At 34.1% G+C, this 23,886-nt stretch overlaps 2 protein-coding genes across 2 annotated transcripts; one reads left to right on the top strand and one right to left on the bottom strand.

Annotated features, from left to right (window-relative positions):
* The first annotated feature begins 11,104 nt into the window (after window positions 1-11,104).
* Window positions 11,105-20,199, top strand: LOC108469743 (protein transport protein SEC31 homolog B-like). The gene is made up of 21 exons (XM_017770759.2): window positions 11,105-11,853; window positions 12,903-12,957; window positions 13,107-13,229; window positions 13,526-13,622; window positions 13,708-13,744; window positions 13,859-13,964; window positions 14,046-14,103; window positions 14,558-14,655; window positions 14,768-14,887; window positions 15,197-15,239; window positions 15,522-15,640; window positions 15,746-15,873; window positions 15,992-16,625; window positions 16,714-16,899; window positions 16,979-17,192; window positions 17,523-17,605; window positions 17,719-17,889; window positions 18,322-18,450; window positions 18,538-18,820; window positions 19,276-19,514; window positions 19,611-20,199. The coding sequence occupies exons 1-21, from the start codon at window positions 11,537-11,539 to the stop codon at window positions 19,698-19,700; spliced, it is 3,330 nt and encodes a 1,109-aa protein (XP_017626248.1). The 5' UTR covers window positions 11,105-11,536; the 3' UTR covers window positions 19,701-20,199.
* Window positions 20,200-22,040: 1,841 nt separating this feature from the next.
* On the bottom strand, window positions 22,041-23,402 carry LOC108469421 (acyl-CoA--sterol O-acyltransferase 1-like). The gene has a single exon (XM_017770306.2). It carries the CDS (start codon window positions 23,262-23,264, stop codon window positions 22,212-22,214), a length of 1,053 nt encoding a protein of 350 aa, XP_017625795.1. The 5' UTR covers window positions 23,265-23,402; the 3' UTR covers window positions 22,041-22,211.
* Between the last annotated feature and the right edge of the window lie 484 nt (window positions 23,403-23,886).

Here is a 23,886-nt window from a genome sequence, read left to right as displayed (position 1 = left end):
ATTCTAACTCCCCATGGTCTCCTTAACATTTTTCTCTCTTAGTACCTTTGGAAATTCTTTTGATTTCTAGGTGAAAATGGTAAATTTTTGGTGAAAGGACCAAATTGTAAAGAAAATAAAATTTCTTTCTTTTCCTTCTCTTCTAACGTTGGTTGCATGGGAAAGGAAATGTGATGTTAATTCTTCATCTTTCCTTCCTTTTATACTAAATAAATAATAATATAATAATAATAAACATCTCATAAAAATACTAATAAAATAATATTTATCTAATTAATTAATTTAAAATATCATCAACATAATCATTACATTCTAGAATTCTCTCTCTTACTAATTGACCATTTTGCCCTTCATGATCTTTTAGAATTCCATCCTTGAGTCATCACTTAATTTGGTAAAATTACGATTTAGTCCCTCATAATTTTTCACCTATTCAATTTGGTCTTAATTCATCAATTTTTCTTGGTTTCTAGATCATTCCACCCTTAAAATATTTGCACCATTAGTCCTTCAACTTTTTTATATTTACACTTCAACCCCTTAAATTTTGAGTATTTACTCTTGTGCAACAAGACTTTTCTCATCTTTGCAATTTAGTCCTTTCTTGAATTAATATATCATAATATACTTCCCAATATTGACATAACTCAAAAATTCCCTTTTTGTCACTTTATTTCCTTATTTTACTATATCACGGATAATATTTTACTATAAAAATTTTTGGGGTATTATATCATACGTGAAAGGTTATTTCCCATTTAATGTTTATGGGTTCCCATGTCACTTTAATCTATCCGAAATTGGCTCATTCATGTGACTCATTGCCAATTTGTAACAACCCATCACTTGTAATTAAAAACCATGCATAAAATCGTAGATCATAGCCTACTTCAATTAAGCCAATTTTCATGGCCATATACAAAAGATGAACATATTTTTACATGCCCTCACTTGGCAAATCAAATGACACATATAACAAAATACTCAAAAATACTATACATGCCATTGAACAAAATAAACAAAGTCTCTATACCAAAGCTTGCTTGGTTGATAGTGTGTTGACTCTCTAATTGTCTTACAGTCCTTATGAGTCCTCGAGCTCTGTGAGACAGGGAAAAGAGAAGGGGTAAGCATTTTCATGCTTAGTAAGCTCGAATAACCGAAAAATAAACTTACCGAGCAATTAGCATACATCCATACTTAAATCATGAAATCATCCATTATGAAATCATTTCCTATCACATGTACTAAATCAATGAGTTAGTCACATAATCATGTAATTTAACTAGATGAGCTCATCATTCAACATTTCATTCACATATGTATCCTACATTAATCTCGTTGAGTTTCTAGGAAATCTCGATGGAATACCCATTATCCGTCAATTCATACGAATGATCATTCCATATATGTACTCCCGCGAACCTCACATCATATGGCGGGATTACCAGTCCAGGCTAAATCCCCCATTATATGAACTCATAAGGTGATGTCGAGATTACCAGTCCAGGCTAAACCCCCTATAGTGACAAACATCCTTAGTGAGCTCGGATCTGAATTACCAGTCCAGGCTAAATTCAAACCCTAATCGGATTACCCGTCCGGGCTAAATCCATAATGCATACATATTCTTCGGAAGGCTTGATCAATCAAGGAACACCCGTCCGGGCTAGATTCCTTTCCATACTTGAGATCAGGGATTACCCGTCTGGGCTAAATCCTTACTGCAACACATGTAGGATCTCAGTTCGCATTTCAATGAGGGATTATCCATCGAATTCCCTTTATCAACCTCAACCGAGACATTTTCCAAATGTTATTATCAATATTCATTTTTTTATATTTCATGCTATTAATAATGCAATGATCATGCATTCATAAATCATAAAATTGTGCATATTAGGGGTTTACTTTAAGTTATCCAAACTTACCTGGTATTCTTTTCAGGATTGTGTTTCGATTATTCTGAAACCTTGCGTTTACCACGATCGACCTTCGGAATTTGTTCCTCGGGGTCTATAATAGCAAAATTAACTCATTAATACCCCACATTATACATTTCAAGTTTAATATCTACCCCTGGTCTAAATGACTATTTTGCCCCTAACCTTTGACATTTTTACGATTTAGTCCCTAGGCTCGTATAATGAAACACATGCACTTTCTATCTTACCCAAGCCTAGCCGAACACTTTTCCTTCTTATGGTAGCCCACATTTTCCATTATTTTCTCATTTCTACCACACATTTACATCTTTTGCAAAATAGTCCCTATAAGGGTTTTTTATGAAAATCAACTAGGAAAAGATATTTAATACACCTTCATCTTTCATATTCCTCCATAATCCATCAAAATACAAGCAACTCATGCATCGGTAAATTTTTAAGCATAAACCCTAGCATGAAATTTGGGTAGAAATGGAGAGAGCAAGCTACCGGGATTTCAAAAATACAAAGAGCATGAAAAACGGGGCTTGGGAACACTTGCTATTGAGCTTGGAATGCTTGAAACCCTAGCTATGGAGAAACCCAAATTTTCGGCTGGATGAAGGAGAAAAATGGCTGATTTTGGCTTGATTTTTCCCATTTTAATTCATTAAAATGATAAATGACCAAAATGCCCTTAAGCTCTTCCTTTGAAATTTCATTCATGCAAGCCTATTTTTGTCCAAAAATTTAGAATTTGGGAAAATTGCTCTCCAAGACCTTCTAATTCATAATCTAAAGTAATTTCATACAAATTGCTTCTAGAAATCAAGTTTTGCAATTTATTCAATTTAGTCCCTAATTTCCAATTGGACATCTTATACTTAGAATTTCTTCATGAAACTTTAACACATGCATATATTCATTTTATAGGCCTTATAATAATCATAAAATAAATAGTTTGATGTCAGATTTGTGGTCCTGAAACCACTATTCCTACTAAGCCCTATTTCAAGATGTTACACAATCTCCAATAGAAGGAAACGACTTTATATTTTAATCTATCTTCTTCATAGCACCATAAGCCATCATCCAACTTCAGGGATTTAATCTAATTAGTCTTTTTCTTTTTATTAGCTTGATAATGAAAATACTTTGTATTTCGATCTCCGAGTAGTAGCTAATCACTACAAGATTTCTATTTCCAAAAAAGTTCCCCATTGCCTAGGACACCTTCAAGTTCAGTTTACAGGTCTTTCTCTAGCTCAATGAGCTTTCTTGATCGATATCTCTCAAGCTTGAATACCACCAATCCATAACAGTAAAATCTATTTTCTCTTAAAAATGTTACCGAAGACCTCCATATTCCATTTCTTAACAGCTTTAACAAAACTCCAAACTGACCCCTCCAACTTATCGTCATTTCCCCAATTCTCATTAACTAAATGACCAAAGCCACTGTGAGAAGGCCAACCACTCAAGAAGCGAAATGGGTGAGGGACTTTGTAGAGTTCTTCTGACCAAAACAAATAGCTAAGGGATGGCGATCAAATTTAATCATATAAAGATGATGAATCATCGTGTTTGGAACCAAGTTATCCCATTAGTAATTACACAGTGCATGGTCGAGACGTTCGAACATTGGACCTCTGTTCCAAGTAAACTTTGGACCTTAAAAACCTATATCCTTCAGATTATGGCCATAGCAAAGTTGCTGGAATAAAGGGTTGTTACATCTATTTTTCCTCGATCTACCTTGTTTTCCCTCTTCATAAAGTATCGCATTGAAGTCGCCTGCTAGCATTCATGGAAGCCTTATATTTTGAGAAATATTACCAAGCTCTACCCATAACTCTTTCCTTAAAACCCACCAAGGACTCCCATAAATCCCAATGAACAAAACCCAATCATTTAACTCCGGAAACTTCACTTTCAAATGTACGAATTGGAAGTGGTTAACTTCCACAATTACATTCACAATTTCTTTCCAAAAAATCCAAATCCCCCCCGAAAAGCCACTAGTTTTGACTCTATGAGAATTTAGAAAACCAATATTCTTAACAACACATTTTGCCTTAATACCACTAGCTCTGGTTTCAATTAGAACAACCACATCAAGATCAAAATCACGCAAATATTCTTTTAAAAATCTGTGAAAATTTAGATGTCCTGTACCATGGCAGTTTCACACAATAATATAAGCTTACATAAATATCATAAATTCAACCAAACCTGTACCAAGATAATCATTTTAACGAGTTGTCCATCCCTATTGTACCTGCCTCTTCGACCTGAATAGCTTCACTATGAAACCTCGAGGTTTGTTCTAACTTCAGATGACCTGAATTGGCTGGCAGATGACTTTCCATCTGACTCCCCGTAATATGTTCGCTAGTTTCTAGACTTTTAACTAACCAATTGTGTAACAGCCTATTTTCGGTAAAATCGAAACTGTGGTTTTAGGACCACAAATCCGATTTCAGAAGAAAAATTATTTTTTATATTATTTTATGGTCTACAGTATGATAGTAATGTCATATAAAGTTTTCGAAAAAAATTTACGGATTACATGTTTAATTTGATAAATGACCAAATTGCACAAAGTGCAAAAGTTGAGTTCTAATAGCTAAAAGGATTAAGTAGCTATAGATTTAAAATTTGAGGTCCTTATATGGAAAATATACCATTAAAAGTGCTTACTAGTTAAGGATGATTATTCATCCATGGAAAATAAAATAAAGAAAAAGATGAAATTGGAAAGTGAAATAATAAAATATGATAAATGATAAATGATAAAAAATAAAAATATCATCATTTATATCATCTTTCCCAAATTAAAAGCATGGAAACCTTAGCCATGGAAACCTAAGCTCAAGCCAACTTATTTTTCTTGATTAGGTAAGTATTCTTGCCCGTTTTTAATGATTTTTATATTTCCGAGATCGTAATAACTTAATCTAGCTATCTCGGGGATTAATTTGTTAAGTTATCAAGGTACTAGGGTTTTTCCATGGATGAACATAGAAGAATTATAAAGTCTTATGGTAGAAATGAAAGGTTATTGATAGATAAACAACTTTTGTAAAGGGAATTTTGATGAAATTATGATTTAAGGACTAAATTGAAAAGATGTAAAATTCATGGAAAAATTCAGAATTTTATGAAATACATGGGCTGTAAATTTTACATGTAAAAATCAGCTAGGCTTGGAATAAGGATTAAATTGCATGAATTTTATTTTTCAAGCCTAAGGATAAAAACGTCATTAATTAAAAGTTTAGAGGCAAAATTGTAATTTTGCCTAATATTTTAATTGAATTGAAATGAACATGAATTAATGTTAAATTCATTCATATAGATTCGGATAGACCAAATTCAGAGTTAGAACGTGGAAAAGAGAAAATGTCAGATTAGTAGATTTTACGTGCACAAACATTTGTCAAGGTATGCTCGTTTAACTAAATTGTGTATATTTATATGCTTGAATTAAATATTGTGTATTTGAATTTTATAAATGCGAAATATATGAAATTGGTTACATATCCGGCAAAGCCCGATAAATATTAAATCCCGTTTGAATAATGGAATTCGATAGATACAGGATTTCCCGATTGGTTATGGTCATGCATGTGTTGCAGACACACCACAGCTCCTACGAGCGTCCTGTTATAAGCATTCTCGAGCTTCCTATTATTTGGTTCCTGTGAGCATCCTGATCGGTAGTGATCTTGCATGTGTTGCCAACTACTGCAGCTCTTTATGAGCGTCCTGTTAAATGATCAGTTGTGATCCTGCATATATTGCAGACACAAACATGACTCTTTGTGAGCGTCCTGATATGGCTCGCTTGAACTTCCCGATATATGGCTATCTAGAGCTCCCGATTAAAGGCTCTTCGTGAGCTTCCTGATTAAAAGTTCGTTGTGAACTTCCTGATTATATCTCTTATGAGCTTCCTGTTATATAGCCCGGATAAGCTTCTTGAAAGGCTCTTTGTGAGCTTCCCGATTAATGGCTCTTTGTGAGTTTCCTATTATATGGCTCAACAGAAGATTTCCCGATTATGTGTTTTAATAAGCACTCCTGAATATGAATTGATGGATTGCTAATTTGTACACTTCGAGTGCCATCGATATTTCAAATAGAATTCAACGGGCAAAATTCTGAAATGAGAATATATGAACACGAAATGAATTATTACATGTATCTGCATGAAATACATGAAAATAGTAATATATGATATATGGAAATATGAGATAATGCTATATGAACATGGAATTTGTTTGATGAATATGTTCATTTATGATTATATATTTGTACAAATCGATCGCACTACTCGTGTAACCATCGACATTTCGATTGATTTAATAGGCAAAGTTTCGACATTGAATAGTCGGAACTCGAGACGAATTATTATGAAAATATACTTGAAATACATGAATATGATTTGTATATGTTATATGAATACATGATGTGGAAAGCATATTTATATAGAAATCTGATTATTGTTGAGGCCATGCATATTTCTTGATATTTGAATGAAATATATGACTAACAAGGATGATGAAGATATGTGCTAGGGCTTGTGATCAAATTGGTTGAATGTGTCTTGCATGTTTATCTTGAACATGAATGAATGGTAAGTTAATTACCATGTTATACGAAGTTATTAAGCATTTCATGCTTACTCTATTTTATTTTCCCCTGTTCTATAGTAATTCGGAGGCTCGCTAGATTGGAAGCTTGGCGGGGATCACTCAAACTATCCATCAGTCCATTTTGGTATATATATGGTAAATCAATTATGGTTATAATGGCATGTATAGGTTAATTGGCCTATATTGGCATATAAATGCTTTAATTGTAACTAGCCATTGGAATGGCTTGTGATGGATATGTTTGGTATATGTTTGAAATGGTTGATCGATAGAAATTATATTAGCATATTGATGATTGAATTAAGTTAGCATATTTGATAAAATATGCATATATGTGAACTTGGTAATTTAAGTAAGTGTGTATACTTGATTATATGAGGTATTATATCATGTGTAGGACTTGATTTTGAGTTGGGTTAAATGACCTATAATAACTTGTGAATGTGTTAAAGTGTTGATGTAGGAGGATGACACAATAGGGTGAGAAATATGGCTTGGAATATAGCCTATTTTCGTCCATACAAGTAGAGACACGGGCGTGTGTCTCAGCCTTGTGTGACACACGCCCAAGCACATAGGCGTATGACCTGGCCGTGTGTCCCCTGCATCTTTAAAATGTCAAAATAGAATGCCTAGAATTGACCACAAGGCCTGGCACACAGGCGTGTGACTTAACCGTGTGACCCCTGCACCTATACAAGGCCTAGCACACGGGCGTGTGACTTGGTCGAGTGGCCCAAGTTAAAGAGTTACACGGCCTGAGACATAGGTGTGTCCCTTGGCCGTGTGAACCACACTGACCACACGGGCGTGTGACCCCTGCACCTAGGAAAAATTTTGAGATATTGCAAAAAATTCTCTAAGTACTTGGTTTAGTCTCGACTCGTTTCTAATGTATGTTTTGGACCTCGAAGGTTCATATAAAGGACTTTATGTTTGATTTCTAACATGAATACTGTATAAAATGAAATATTTGTTTACTTGATCTATAAATTCTGTTAATGCTTCGTAACCCTGTTTCGACGACAGATACGGGTTAGGGATGTTACACATTGACTGTTTGTTCTAAAGGAATCGATGAGTCCATGTCAAAATAGCGTGATTCTTTACCATTGTCCCCGATCTTCAGCATGTCTTTTGTGAGTTTTTTCCTTCAATGACATTGGAAATGAATTTGGGGAAATCAAATTGGTAAATCCCAAATTTTCACTTAGATTAGCAACCCTAGCAGTTCCTATGTTTGGGCTTCCGTTTTCTTTCAAATTTACCATTATGTTGGTGTTTGTGCTCAAGTAAAACATGCCCATTTAATTCCGCCCAATTCTCTTTCTTGGCCCAATTTTTTACCCAACATCTCTACTTCCCGAACCAGATCCGGACCCATCCTTTTGGATACCCAGCTTCACACCCATTGGCCCATTTATTAACTGTTTCTATTTCCTAGATTTATTGGATACTTTTAGCCCCTTTTCTTTTAAATTTTTATTCCTAATTACCTCAATCCGTGAATTGTCACTTGATTTTGCCTTATCTTCACTATTTCTATCCCGATTATTATTTTCCAAAAAATCAGCCTCTGTCGCACATTCATTATTCTACTTCCCAAATTGAAAAGATCCCAAAAATGGTGCCTGAAATCTATCTTTCACCTCTCCAATTTCGGAAAGCACATTGAATCTAGATCTAGCCCGATTATTTCCCTAAAAAACTCAATATCCCGTTGCTTCCTGTCGTTGCTAACGTTGTTGCCGACGATCAACCACCATCTACTCTCTAAACTCTTCTTTTTCCACCTTTTCTTAAACACCCAAGTTGTCACCTTGTTAGTTTGATGAATTATTTCCCTGTTGATTATCACCATGACCTTTTATTTCCTTCTCCAAAGAAAGATGGGGGCACCCTTCCCTCAAATGTCCAAACCTCTCATATTGGAAGAAAATTGATGGAAGAGATTCATACTCTATCCGATGAATTCTGCTAGTGATCCATATTTTTGATATCAAAGGTTTTTACCGATTCACTTGCGCCGCAAACCATGCAAATTGTCCCCGCGACACTTTATCCATTTGAAGATCAATCTTTACTACCTTTCCAATCAAACTCTCATTCTCTTGAACTATACTCCTTTTGTATAAAGATCTAGAGAGCCCTAAAATATGGACCCAAGCAACAACGCATTGTGAAAAAGCCTCAAGGGTCGATAATTGAGTTGACCAAGGTTAGACAATCAAATAGTGTCTGAAGATTACCCAAGGTCCCTTTGATAGAACGTTATTATAATCCAAAGCAGATTAATTATCTTATTTTTAAAAAATATCTAACTTTTACAAATCATAAATCAATCAATAAAATTAAAATGCAAATTAATTTTGTTTTTGTTTATAATTAGTTTTGCTTTAATTGAAATTTAATGTAACTTATAAGTGAATTAAACTTTACATAATAATTAGTACGATTTTTGACCCACGTTTTGCATTAAGTTAATTAGTTTGGACTAAATAGTTAAAATTTAAAAGTTACAATATGTACAATCTGTATATTCAAGTTTAATCTTTAATTTTTATTTTTAAGAATTTACTCAATCTATTTTTAATTTTAAAAGTTTAAGTTCAATTGTTAACACCATTAAAATTCTTCTATTAAATTTCTTGATGTGACATTTTAAATTTTTTAGAAAGTACTCACTCAATAATCATGTCACAAAAATAGCAATATAATGGATTGGAATTTAACAAAAAATTTAACGATGTTAACGATTCTTTAAATTACGTCAACATTTTAATTAGAATAAAATATTTAGATTAATTAATGATATTGTAAACGTTGAAATACCAAATTATATAAAATATCAAATATAGAGATCAAATCTCAAATTTCAACATAGTAAAAAGACCACAATTGAAATTTAACTATTTTATATAATTAAAAGGTAGAGAAATTAAAATTGGCGACATAAATAAATTCATTTCAATGAGAGAATATATACTGACGAAGCTTACTAGAGACTTAGGGACATGACCTCCTAAAATAGTAAAATTTTAATTAATAACATTAAAATTACACTTTAATAAAAATAATAAAAATTTAATATAACTCTTTAAAAATTATAAAATATATTAAACTAATTAAATTATATTTTTATTATCGTTAAAATATATAATTTAATTTTTATTTTTAAGCAAAATTTCTCCCACTAACAGTATACGCATAAGGAAGAAAAAAAGTCTACAAAAATACATCCAAAAACCAGACAGAACCCTTTCTTTCCGGATTTCATTTCACTAAACCTAGGGTCTTTTTAGTCTTTTTGCGTTGATAAAGTCAAAGGTAAAGATTGTAGATTCCCTTGCCGTGTTCTGATTTGATATGCTGGAAAACCAATGTCTTTCTTCACTGCAAGTATCACTCGTGTTATCCTTAGTAATTAGTCTTAAATGCTTCATACATCTCTGAGTCATACTCAAATTTTAAATTTAATCTCTAAATTTTGAAACTTTTAAATATCAATATAACATTAATCAATATATTTTATTGTATTAATAATTAGTTTTAGCATTAAGGATGCGTGTGGTTCACGGATGTAACATTATGTCTTATAATTTTATATTTTGAAATAAGATTATATTATTTCAATTTTCAACATTTTGATCATCTAGTAATATAAAGTGTAATATTAATGCCACCCATTCCTTAAGTTATCTTAGATTATAGGCAATATTTTTAATTTGGATCAATTTATCATTTAGTTTTATTATTTTAATCAACTTCATCCTTTTTAAAAAATTTAAATCCAATTAAAAACAAGTATATTTATTTTTCTTAATAGCGAAACAATAGATGTCATACTTAAAAGTTATAATTATTATATTCACTCTAATTTTTTTAGTATATTAACTATAATTTATGAAATTATTTCAACATCATATATATATATTTACTTATTAATATATAAATTATAATAAAAATCAAATTTTATCATAATTTTATGAAATTCGAGACTAAAAACATTAAAAGAATTAAACTTGCTAAAATAAACAAATTTTATAACAAGAATAATTTAGTAAAACATGTTTCTACATAATCTTATATTTTAACCAAATGATTTAAATAGGACAATGTAAGTAACATACCCGACATTCATCTTACATTCCTTGAACCAAATATCATTGTCAGCTCAAATTTGGCAAGAAGAATATTTAAAATATGTGGATCATATTATATATACATATTCATCTTAGCTTGATTGTCATCGACATTGTTCTCAATGTAGGAAGACATAAGTTCAAATGCGTTGAAGCGCATTATCCTCTTATTTATATATTTTAAATATGTTTCATGTTACATTCAAATTGATGTTTAACATTTAAATTGATGGCTAGAATTGAAAAACAAGCTGATGGATACAATTTTGATATTTTGAAATTTCAATTTGAATGAAGTTTAGGACTATTTTAAAATGTGGAAGAAAGTTTATAGGCGTTTGGTGGAATTAATCCTATAATCATCTGCACTTTCACAGTTCCATCCTTTGTCCGAGTTATAGACATTCGTTACTCGAACAAAACATAAAAACGACCACAGCAGCGGCAGCACAAAACCAAAATAAAAAGAAACCATTCATAAAATTACCACTTTACCACTCTCCTCCATCAATCAGTCAAAAGAGAAAACAGAATTCAGAAAATCGCCCCCCTCAAAAAAAAAAAAAAAAAGAAACCTCGCTACACAGTGTTTTTTTCCCTCTTTCTGAATTCCCGAAATTAGATCAAAACCCTAATCCTTCAAATTCTCACCATATTAATCCAAATCATATCTCTCTTTGAGCTTCTTCCGTATCAATTCACATATGTGCCGATAATTGCTATCGGTCTTTGTTTATTTCTCGCGGCATCGATATATTATTTGATAGGTATTTTGGGAGGATAACGTAGTGTAAAATTTGCCTTTAATCTAATGGCGTGTATAAAAGGGGTGAACAGATCGGCGCAAGTGGCAATGGCGCCGGACGCTCCCTACATGGCAGCGGGGACAATGGCTGGGGCGGTGGATATGTCCTTTAGCTCATCCGCGAATCTCGAGATATTCAAGTTTGATTTCCAGAGTGATGATCGCGAGCTTCCTTTGGTAGGCGAGTGCCCCAGCTCAGAGCGATTTAACCGCCTCGCTTGGGGCAAGAACGGATCTGGTTCCGATGAATTTTCACTCGGGCTCATTGCTGGTGGACTCGTTGATGGCAATATCGATCTTTGGAACCCCTCAAACCTGATACGGTACTTTTTTTCTTTTTTATCTTTCTATAAAATGTACATATCGGTCGATTTAATCTAGTTTACTTTAAATTTCGGTTAAATTAGACATGTAGTGAAAGAATTGGGCACTAGAATAAGTCAAGTGGCTATATTGCAGGTTTTAAGTGTATGATGTTTGTTTGGATGGGAAAATTGTGACTGCTTTCCATCTACTTGGGATTGTACTGATCTCTTATCAAATTTATATTCACGCGTTTATTTATATGGATTTCCAATAATCGTTTTTGTCTTGTGTTAATTTAGTATTTTTTTTATTTATCTACAGCAAGTGGTTATTCAAGTTTTTGGGCTTCTTTACTTCGAGGCTAGCTTTTTCATGATCTGATATTGTAATAATGTGCCCATGATTTGCGAGTTCTAGATTACTTATTATAACTGGATTTGATGAGTGTTTGGTTGAAAGTGACTTCTGACTGATGTGTTCGAAACTTAATTCCCTCATAAACTGTTAATGGCTTGCTTTATTGTGCCATGTGGAATAAGTTGGATAAAATGTCTGGTAATTTGTTGTGCCTGATCTTGGCATTGTCTTTAGTAGGCTACATTCAAGTTTTACTTCACGTTTCATGAGCACTGAATGTTCTGTGTTAGTTTGACTGGATCATTTATAAAAGAATTTGGTTGTTGAGCAGAAACTCTTCTTCTTGTTGGCATTGGGTTGCTGGTTAATCTGGATCTAGTTGTAATTTATTAGAGATGAAGAACTAGAAGGAAAAGAATATCATCTTTTTTGGAGAAAATTTATGATTAAAATGATTCTTATTTGAGACCCTGTGTTATAGAATATTTAATTCTTTTATCTATTCATTTATGATCTTTGTTTTTCTAGGTGATTGGGATTGATTACTTTCACATTTTCCTATGTTTTTTTTGCCAATTATTAGTATTTATTGCTCTGTATTTCCTTTAGCAATCTCATTTTGTTTTGGGATTTTTATTTTGACATTAGCACTGTCTTATTCGGTTTGAAACAACATGATAATTTGGTTTAAACATAACAATTTCTTCAGCTCTATGTCAAGTGAACAAGCTATTGTTGGACGTCTTTCTAGACACAAAGGACCTGTGAGTTTCCTTATTCCTTTTTTTTTTTTTTTGTGTGTGTGTCTATGCGTGTAATAAATCCTCTAGCTTTTTGACATATATGATATTTATCATCTAGCATTTGAAGATGTCATGGTATATTTCTTCTTTTCTTTTCCTCATACTTTTAGGTTCGTGGTCTCGAGTTCAATGCCATTGCTCCAAACTTACTAGCATCTGGGGCTGATGATGGTGAAATCTGCATCTGGGATTTGTCAGCACCTGCACAACCGTCTCATTTTCCACCTCTTAAGGTCTGTGGCAATCATTAGTAGCTTGTTGAATTGTAAACTTCCTTCATCTATCTGCTCACTGTGGAAAAGTATTGCATGGCCATTGTCTTTTGATTCTGAGCCATTTATAGAATCAAGATTAACACATTTCACCCCCTTGCTGTTCCACTAATTGCCATATCTTCCACTGCAGCAAACATTGCTTGTTTCTTTTCTCGTTTCAAATCCCCCCCCCCCTTTTTTCAAACTTAAAACAAAAAAGACAACCTGTGGACTATGGAGGTATCTGACATAGTTTTTTTGTGGCCTTCATGCAGGGTAGTGGTTCTGCTGCTCAAGGTGAAATCTCATATCTGTCCTGGAACAGTAAGGTCCAACATATACTGGCCTCAACTTCTCATAATGGGACAACTGGTGAGGAAATTAATGGATTCTGGACTTACTGTCTTGTCATTTAAGTTTAGCAGGGTAGCTGATGTCTTTGTTTATAATTTTCCAGTTGTTTGGGACTTGAAGAAGCAAAAACCAGTGATAAGGTAAAGTTCATCTTTTCTATCAATTGAAAAACTTCTGGTTGTTTCCACATGTTATTTCCATCATGACCCAGCACATCGTTTGACCTAATCTTTTTTTGGTTTTCTAATGGACAGTTTTGCAGATTCAGTTAGAAGGCGGTGTTCTGTTTTGCAGTGGCATCCTGATGTTGCCACCCAACTTGTTGTTGCCTCAGATGAAGATGGTTCACCCATGTTAAGGGTAATAATCCCGTTGATGTTGCTTAAAATGTGGATTACCATTTGTTAGGAAATTGTTAATTTCTGGTATTTTTGCAAGCAGCTTTGGGATATGCGGAACATAATGTCACCGGTGAAGGAGTTTGTAGGGCACACAAAAGGTAATAATGGTTGAGAAGTTGATGCAACTCGGTTCTTTTTCTTTTTTTTTTTTAACTTGCTGATATTTTACCTTTACTTTGGGGGTGTTTGTTTCTGTACTTGATAAGAGAATTATATGCTCTTTCAGTTTAACCTGGCAGGCTGGCACTACATTGTATAATATGTGAATATGATATGTATATAGTTAGCTACCTAAAGTCAAGAGTGGAAGTAGTTTTTTGAGATTGATTTGGTGCCCTCTGTCAGAACTGTGCCAGTGATCCCAGATAGAGCTAGGACTTTGACCATTTCATGGTTTAGGTCATTTGGTGTTAATTTTCATGACAGTTATTCATGTCCCCATTCATGTAGAAGTTTGATGCATTATTTTGTAGGTCTTTTATTGTTGTAAGGTAAATAAGATTTCTGTTATTTTAAGTTCATAATAATATTTGAATGCATGTGCTATTGCAGGTGTAATTGCAATGGCATGGTGTCCCACTGACAGCTCTTATTTGCTCACATGTGCCAAAGATAATCGAACTATTTGTTGGGATACTGTGACTGGAGAGGTCGGGGAATGACTTAGTTACTAATATGCTTCCTCACTTCTTCTGGATTTGTATGTTCCTTAATATCAAAAGATTACATTCTGAATTGGGTTATTTCTGTTTTGGGGTTTAGATTGTCTGTGAATTGCCTGCCGGTACCAACTGGAACTTTGATGTGCACTGGTATACAAAGATTCCTGGAGTAATATCAGCATCTTCCTTTGATGGCAAGATTGGCATTTGCAATATTGAGGTGTGACCTTGTCCAAGTTACCTTTCCTGTCATAATTAGGTTTTTGTTAAACAAAAATTTCTTAGCAGTTGGACTTGTGTGACTAAACAATTGCAATCTGCGTATCGCTAGCAACATATTTGTTTACGATGGCTTTTAATGCATGTAGATGGGACATGTTTCTTTGGTAGTTAATCTGGAAAGTATTTAAAGCTTACTATTCTTGCAGTTTATTTGTCTGATTTGCCAACAATTTTTGCCTCTCAGAATTCTTTTCTTGTACTCTACATTAGCACTTCTTGCATTTAACTTTTTACCTTTATTATGCAGGGTTGCAGCCGATATGGTGTTGGGGAGGGTGATTTTGGTGCAGGTAATGCTTCAAATAGAACCATGCATTTTGAGTGCTGTAGTTTGTTCGGTGTACTTTAATTTGCTTCTGCAGAACCACCCATTTTTTCCCGTTTTGTCTTATAATTTGACCTTTCTACTAATTAGCTTTTGGCGGTCTATGAGAAACATGATTGATGACTGCCAATAGAGGCAGATGTGGGCTACCTCTGCTTAATTAGTTTTTACTCTTTACTCTATTGTTTATGAGAATATATATGCTTTACATTCTCTTTCTGACCAACTTTAGTTTCATTTTATGCAGTGTCTTTGAGAGCACCAAAATGGTATAAACGTCCTGTTGGGGTATCTTTTGGATTTGGAGGAAAAGTTGTCTCATTTCGCCCTCAGATTCATGGTGTAGGTACTTCTCCGTCATCAGAGGTAAATATATCAGTGAGGTTTGTTTCATTATGTTTTTACCTACCAGAATATGAATAACATTCTTCCTTCTTTTTGGGATCTTATGGTCCTATATGCTATTTTCAGGTTTTTGTGCACAACTTAGTTGCTGAAGAAAGTCTGGTCAGTCGTTCATCTGAATTTGAATCTGCGATCCAAAATGGGGAGAGGTCTTTTCTAAGGGTTCTATGTGAAAAGAAATCTCAAGAGTCTGAGTATGTCATCTGTACTAAGATTCTAAGAAATTCTAATTATTTTTTTCTTGTTTTTGTCAAATAATTTCTTTACTCCTTCCAATTAATGGCTTTTATGGTTCACGGGAATTTTGTGCAGATCTCAGCATGATAGAGAAACGTGGGGCTTCTTAAAGGTGATGTTTGAAGATGATGGGACAGCTAGGACAAAGTTGCTCATGCATCTTGGTTTTAGCCCACCTGCAGAAGAAAAAGATACTGTACAAAATGACCTCTCTCAGAGTGTGACTGATATTACCCTTGAGGAAAAAGTGAGCTATGAGAAAGAAGCTACCCTCTTTGCTGCTGATAATGGGGAGGATTTCTTCAACAATCTTCCAAGTCCCAAGGCTGATACACCAGTTGCAACTTCTGAAAATAACTTTCATGTTGAGGGCACAGTTCCTAGCACGGATCTAACACCTCAAGAATCAGATGGGCTGGAGGAAAGTGCATATCCATCATTTGATGATGCTGTTCTACGTGCTTTGGTGGTGGGTGACTATAAGGGAGCAGTTGCACAATGCATTGCAGCCAATAAGATGGCTGATGCATTAGTTATTGCTCATGTTGGTGGTACTTCCTTATGGGAGAGCACATGTGATCAGTATCTTAAGATGAGCCATTCACCACACCTGAAGGTTGTCTCTGCAATGGTGAACAATGATCTCATGAGTCTTGTCAATAGAAGGCCTTTGAAACTATGGAAAGAAACACTTGCACTCCTCTGTACAGTAAGTTCATAGTTTGGAAGTAATTTAGATTTATAGTTGTGTAGTAACAAATTATTTATGGGACTTATATATCATATTTGATGAGCAGTTTGCCCAAAGAGAGGAATGGACAGTACTCTGTGATACGCTTGCTTCCAAACTAATGGCTTCTGGTAATACTCTGGCAGCAACTCTCTGTTATATATGTGCGGGAAATATTGATAAAACAGTAGAGATTTGGTCAAGGTGCCTGACAACCGAACATGATGGGAAATCTTATGTTGATCTTCTCCAGGTAAGTTGGCAATTCATAGAAACACATTTCAAGAATAAGTTGTCTGGCTGAAATCCCACAATAGATTTTTGTTTTCTAGGATTTGATGGAAAAGACTATTGTCCTTGCTTTGGCAACTGGCCAGAAGCAATATAGTGCATCTCTCTGCAAGCTTGTTGAGAAATATGCTGAAATATTGGCTAGTCAAGGGCTTCTAATTACGGCCATGGAGTACTTGAAGCTTTTGGGGTCTGATGAGCTGTCACCTGAACTTGTTATCTTAAAAGATCGTATTGCACTTTCAACAGAACCTGGTATGTGTTTCAGGAGATGGCTTATGCTTGCTGCCGTGGTTCTAATGCTATTACATATGGATTTTTGATGTAGTGCTAATTATTAATTGTGCCAACAACACTGATTGAATTTGGTAGAAATTGTTTTTGAGCTCTTGTAATTAGGAGTTCTAAACCTGTGAACTTCTTTCTCTGGTGTCTCAGTTTTTTTGGTTTATTTTAAAGTTGATTTTCTCACACACACTATTTATGAGGATTAACATGAAATTAGCTTTACTGAAGTCTTAGCTATGTTTTGTGCTTGGCAATATGTGCTTGTTGAGGATAAATCTGTTTTTTTTTCTATTGCAGAGAAAGAAACTACATCTATGGCCTTCGAAAACTCTCATCTAGCAAGTGGATCAGTCTTTGAACCTATGCAACAGATATATTCGGTGCTTTTCCTTTAGCTTTTATCTTAGGAGTGTCTTTACTGGATGGTCCTTGATTATTGTGATGTTGTGAATGATTTTTTTTGTGCCTTTTGTTACCTTTTGTTATTGGTTAGGAGTCTGCTACTTCACAAATTCAGCCAAGTGTTCCTATTAGTGCTTACGATGAAAATTATCAGCGTTCTTTCTGCCAATACGGAGGATATGCACCTCCTCCCTCGTATCGACCTCAACCACCAGCACCTGCAAATACTTTTGTGCCAACGCAGTCTCCTCATGTTTCCCAGGTATGCTGTATTGGGTATCCTTTTGTGCATAGCAGTCTACTTTGTAGACTCTTAAGTGATGGCTATTTTGTAACAATAATTTCTTCTTATTTTACTGTTAATCTGTCATGCTATCTTAATGCATAGAGACAATTAGGTCCAAATGAAATCTTAGTTACAGCAATAGGCCAGCTTATAACTAGCATGGCTTTGCTGTTAAGTGGGAATCTTTAAGTTTGCAATTGATCTGAGGTAACTTGGCACTGGCAGTTTTTCAATGTGCAAACAACCCTCCATTGCTGCTCTCCATAAAATTGATTGTCACTTGTTTTATCTTAAACCCGGAAAAAACTCTATTAACTCTTTCTAATTTTTATAGTCTTTTGGTTTCTTATATGCATTTTATTTTCATTTTTCAGTTTGTTTCTGGACTAAATATTTTTGTCCTTCCAGGGAAATTTCGCTCCTTCACTTGGCACCACTCAGCCTGTTGTTAGACCCTTTGTTCCTTCAAACCCTCCTGGTCTAAGAAATGCAGATCAATATCAGCAGCCACCTGCCTTGGGTTCTCAATTATATCCTGTCTGTATAGCTACATCTAATTCATGTTCAATGCCATAGTTATTCTTCTATGATCGGTATACTAAATGATTTTTGCATGCCTTTCAGGGTGCTGCTAACCCTACTTATCCTGTTCCCCAAGGAACTGGTTCTCCTGCACCTGTCCCATCGCAAATGGGATCAGTTCCTGGCCCCAAAGTGCCCCAATTTGTAGCTCCTACTCCAACACCTAGAGGGTTTATGCCAGTGACCGACACACCTGTTGTTCAAAGACCTGGCATGAGTCCTGTGCAATCTACTAGCCTTACGCAGTCAGCATCAATACAACCAGTTGCAGCACCTGCTGCACTCCCACCAACTGTGCAGACTGCTGACACTTCAAATGTACCTGGTAATTACTAGTTTCTTGATTTCAAATAATGTTAATGTCATACCTGTTTATTGGATTTTGGAGTTTCACCCATTGCATGCTTTGTCCACCTAACTTCTGAGATTATTCCAGAATGAGGGTTTACTGTCTGAAAGTTTATTAAGGTTAATCTTTTCATCATCACCCTTTATGAGAACATTTACAAAACAAAACAAATTGTTTCTAAATTGATAATTGTGAAAATCTTTTACTATTCTTTGTGCTAGTTAGTTATCCTTCAAGTTTGCATAATCCACATAAATGAGGTTGAAGGTATGCTACACAACATCAGAACTTCCTAAATAAAGATCAATCAAATGTGTGCTTGGTTCCAAAATAATCTCTGTTCATGCAGTTCTGTGAACTAATAGATGGAGAAATATAAATGTTTTAGGCATATTACTGTTGGTAATAACTTTACCTTGTTTGGTTTCCAGCCCACCAGAAACCTGTAATCACAACTTTAACTAGACTTTTCAATGAGACCTCTCAAGCAGTGGGAGGACCACGTGCGAACCCAGCCAAGAAGCGTGAAATAGAAGACAATTCAAAGAAAATAGGTGCCTTATTTGCCAAACTCAACAGTGGAGACATTTCAAAAAATGCTTCTGATAAGCTTATTCAGCTCTGCCAGGCGTTGGACAATAATGATTTTGGGACAGCTCTACATATCCAGGTATTGTGGGAAAAGAACGTTGGTTTATGCTGTCAGGATTGTTAGGAGTGGCAACTGAAAGTGGTTTCAATGTATTTATCTCTGTTTCTGGAACAGGTTCTTCTTACTACCAATGAGTGGGATGAATGCAACTTTTGGCTTGCAACTCTGAAACGGATGATTAAGACAAGGCAGAATGTAAGATAAGTGATAAAGAAGGCAAAAATGTCCGAGGATGTGTTCATTTTTGCTTGTGTACATTTGGGGCAATGATAAAAGCCCTTGGATGTAGACAAAGAATAGCTTCTCTTGGTTGCTGCTGCAGAATATATAGATTGGTTCTTTTGATCCCAATGCATAAACGCCCCTCCTGGATTTGGTAGATATTGACTTTTGCCTTTACACATTAATACTCCTTTTGAAAGCAAAGCAGTTACTGAAATAGTTTTTACGACACTGTTTGACTGTTTTTTTCATCGAGTAGAGTTGACTCTTTTAGTTCAGCTATCACTTCTCTTTTTTCCTTCTTTTTTGTTGGCTGAAATTCCTTTAGGGGACCAATTGGGAATGATTTGCCGCTAGTTAAATTGTTCTGTTTCTGCATGGCCATGTCATTATTTGTAGAACCTAATCATTAATTAATTAACATGCAAACTGAAAGTTGTTTCATCAATGGGCAACCTGAGATTCAATCCTTTCGGAAACATCTGTGGGGTTAATTTAGCCTCCTAATTAAGGCATCATTTATGTATGGAATGCAAATTTCACATTCTAACCCTTTGTAAATCATTTGGATTATGCCGGCAACGATAGAAAGTTCTGGAATAGTTAGTCTTAAATCTTAACCACTATTTCTTTACTTGTAATATTTTATTATCGGCTGGACGCCTCCTTTGCAAAATGTTTCTCTTCTCATTTGTGGCAAATATGATTTCTTAACTACGAAATTTTGGTTATATATATATTTTTAAAATTTTGTTTTCAATATAATTAATTAGTACTGTAGAGTGTAGACGGCTTTTTTGTTTAGGCGTGAAAACATTACAAACCAATAAAGCAGAGTGTCATGAACAGATGACGGCAAACTTAAGGGAACAAATGTGGTGATGATGGAAGCAATGGATGGCTGAAAAAGGTGAAAGGTAGAATAGTTGTTGTGATTTTTCATAAAAGTTGCATAGAAAAGATAAATTTAAAATTATACATAACTTTGATTTAATGTCCAATTTGATACACAAAATTTTGATTGTGGTTTAAATATATATATGAAAGTTTAATTTTAATTCAATCGTCCATATTTAAAGGAATAAATATATCAATTTATTTTTATATCGGATAAATATAATTGTGTATGTAATATATAAACATAAAATAATTTTATATCAATAATTGTGTTAATAATGTGAGAATCGGGTCAAATAAAAATTTCATACATAAAATTACACAAAATTAAAATTCATGTATAAATTTGCATATTAGACCAATGTTCATGTATAATTTTGAGATTTATTTCAATTTAAAACTTGCTTAAATTTGCCCAAAAAATTAAAAGTCTTAAATGAAACGTTCAATTCTTTATTCATAAGAGATAAGAAAGAAGGTATTAATAAACTTTTATAGAAAAAAAAGAGGAAAGTGAGCATGCTAAAGTAGTGGATGGTGGGGTTGTGAGATTAGTGAACGTGTTATCAAGAAAGGAAGAAATTACAAAAGTTAGACTCACAGATTTTCTCTAAGGAATAGTGTCAATTATATATAGAAATACAATTGTACTTTCCATTTAAATAGGAGGGGAAGTAATCGTATATCAGGAGAAGATTAAGGAATATATTCTTTAACAAACCATATACTTGAAACATTCCAATAATGAAACAGCTTAGGAGTCTCTACAACCTTTGCATAGTTTCATGTCCTTTCAACAACTCCACATTCCGTGCTAGGAAGCATTCCATGTTATGGAATGGTTCATCAATCGTATTACTTACCTTATAGAGAATTGTATTTCCTAAACCTACTATTAATAAATGTGTTAGTAATTAAAAAAAAAAGTGTATTTGTAAGTATTATATTTGTTTTACTTGTGAACAAATAAAGATATCTATGTTATGTGTGTTTGTTAAGAAAATCTTATTGTATATTCTATAATAATATATATATATATATATATATATATATATATATATATATAGATTTTAGATACATATTCATTAATTGTGTTAACCTCACGAGTTAATTAGACACCAATTCAATTGAGAAATAATTTAAAAAATAAATATTTTATTATGATGGTATTTTTAATACAATAAATCTACAAAAGATGAAACTTAAATTTGAGATAAACATCAATATCAAAATCTCAATTTTACTATTTCAATTACCCTTTTATGAATTAGTCAAAGTTTTATTATCAATATATATATATATTTATAATTTTAAACATGATTCAAAATCCAAGCTTTACATTATTCTTATATCAAGCATATATTACTCCCTTAACAAAAGTCAGACCAAACAAACACCCAACTTGAGGTTAAAACTTATTATTATTTATTATTGAATACATAAAAATAAATTATTAGAAACTTGATTTTTTTAAAATGTATAAATACAATTAAAAATAATATATTATAATCTTAAATATCATTTGTATAAAATAATAATAGAAATAGAAATATTAAAATTGTAAGACCAACAATGTGGAGGGCTAATCTTTGGATATCAGAAGTGATAAAAGATGTGGTTTAAGACTTTTTCACAAGAACTTTTCAACAACGCTCCAATTTCAGCGTACTCTTCAAACGCTCTAACATCCAACTTTGATCGCGTGAACTGTGGAATGAACAGCCAAATGCCCGTGCCCAACACGAACCCAACTGTCAACGGTCCCGTTACTATCCACGGTAACCGACACTTCCCACTTAATGCCTTCTTCAAACCAATCTCAAGTGTTAAACAAATTCCATGGAAAATAAAAAACCAGGTCACTTCCCCTGTGGGATTCACGCGCCTCAGGTAGTAAAACACTAGCTCGTGCATCACACCCGATACTACAAACGTTGACAAAACCGACGGTACCGGGGCCCACTTTCTGCCAATCACAGCTGACGAAAATCTTAGGGTAGGTTCGTATACGGTAGGGCGCATGATACTAGCCACCATGAGGTTCCACCTTTTGCCCCAAAAGTCTTGGAGTGAAGTTGAAAGGAAGGGTTCATTGAACTGTGGCTCCAGCTCCACCCCATAAAAGGATCGAACCATGGCTGCCCCTATAGCCAAGAAGATTTCAAGGAAGAAATATATGTGCAAAGCGTAGAGGAGCTTGATAATATTGGGATGTATGTATTCAATGAAGTTATAGGACCATAGTATAATGGCCAAAAGCAAACCCTTAATAACATAGTTGACAGTAAATTTTCCTAGTGATTTTGATGATGGGTTTTCCTTAATTGGATCTTGTTGAATCTTGATAGGTAGGCAAGCCAGAGCCATAAAAAGTGGGAGAGAAATACGTGTGTTTAAAGGACCCTTGTCGAAAGCAAATAATAAGAGCTTGAAGTTACCAAGCCAAGCAATGAAAAAGGCTGTTAGACCCCCAAAATGGGGCGAGTATAGATTGAGAGGGAGGTAGAGAAATAGGCAGACAATGGGGAGTAGGAAAATGAGTCTTTTGGGACCTTTTGGAACCATCTTACCCATGGCATGGCAATAACTTAGAGATGTGAAAACTGCTAACCATACCTTGATGAAGCTGTTCATCTCCTCTCCCAACATATTTCTTCTCTATGTATTGCTTTAATCCACTTGTTGTATTGGGAAATATGGAGTGAAATATGTGAAGTTGACTTGCTAGATGTTTCAAGTATACCTAGATAGCAGATGAGCAGAGTTCGATTATTTATTTTTATTGGTTAGATCTGATGCCTCGGCTAAAATTAAATATGTTATACACTGCTGGGTTAGGTAAGTAGAAATTTCTCTTTGGAAAAAAAGGAATTTTATTTTTCATCCTCCACATTGATTAGGATGGAAAACATAAAAGAATAATTTATGCATGATGCAGCCGGTTGACTTGAATTTTATTTTTTTTTTTTTTCTTTTTTTAGATAAAAATTATTAAGAACAAACCATATCCATGACGCACACCACCACAAGACTCAACATCTGTCGACTTCATATATATTTGACTCAACATCACAACCATCTCTAATACGAAAGGTAGGGTTTGTTTTGTCTTAGAAAAGACAAAGTCATAAGTTTTAAACAATGTCAATACTATCATTATCATCTAACCAATTTTGTTCATATTGTTGTACTCATATTAGACGATCCCATCAACGGTACTTGGCGATATCATCTCACTATCCTTTCATCTCGTTGGACCTCGCCAAACCAC

Source organism: Gossypium arboreum, chromosome 8, assembly GCF_025698485.1.
Source record: "Gossypium arboreum isolate Shixiya-1 chromosome 8, ASM2569848v2, whole genome shotgun sequence".
Lineage (NCBI taxonomy): Eukaryota > Viridiplantae > Streptophyta > Magnoliopsida > Malvales > Malvaceae > Gossypium > Gossypium arboreum.
This window is presented reverse-complemented; position numbering and strand designations above follow the sequence as displayed.

Excerpts from the sequence above, each read along its gene's own strand:
- LOC108469421 (XM_017770306.2), bottom strand. The coding sequence starts at position 23,264 with ATGTTGGGAGAGGAGATGAACAGCTTCATCAAGGTATGGTTAGCAGTT.
- LOC108469743 (XM_017770759.2), top strand. The coding sequence starts at position 11,537 with ATGGCGTGTATAAAAGGGGTGAACAGATCGGCGCAAGTGGCAATGGCG. Across the intron at positions 13,745-13,858 it reads AAGCAAAAACCAGTGATAAG|TTTTGCAGATTCAGTTAGAA; the intron begins GTAAAGTTCATC and ends TCTAATGGACAG. Across the intron at positions 14,888-15,196 it reads TTGGCATTTGCAATATTGAG|GGTTGCAGCCGATATGGTGT; the intron begins GTGTGACCTTGT and ends TTTATTATGCAG.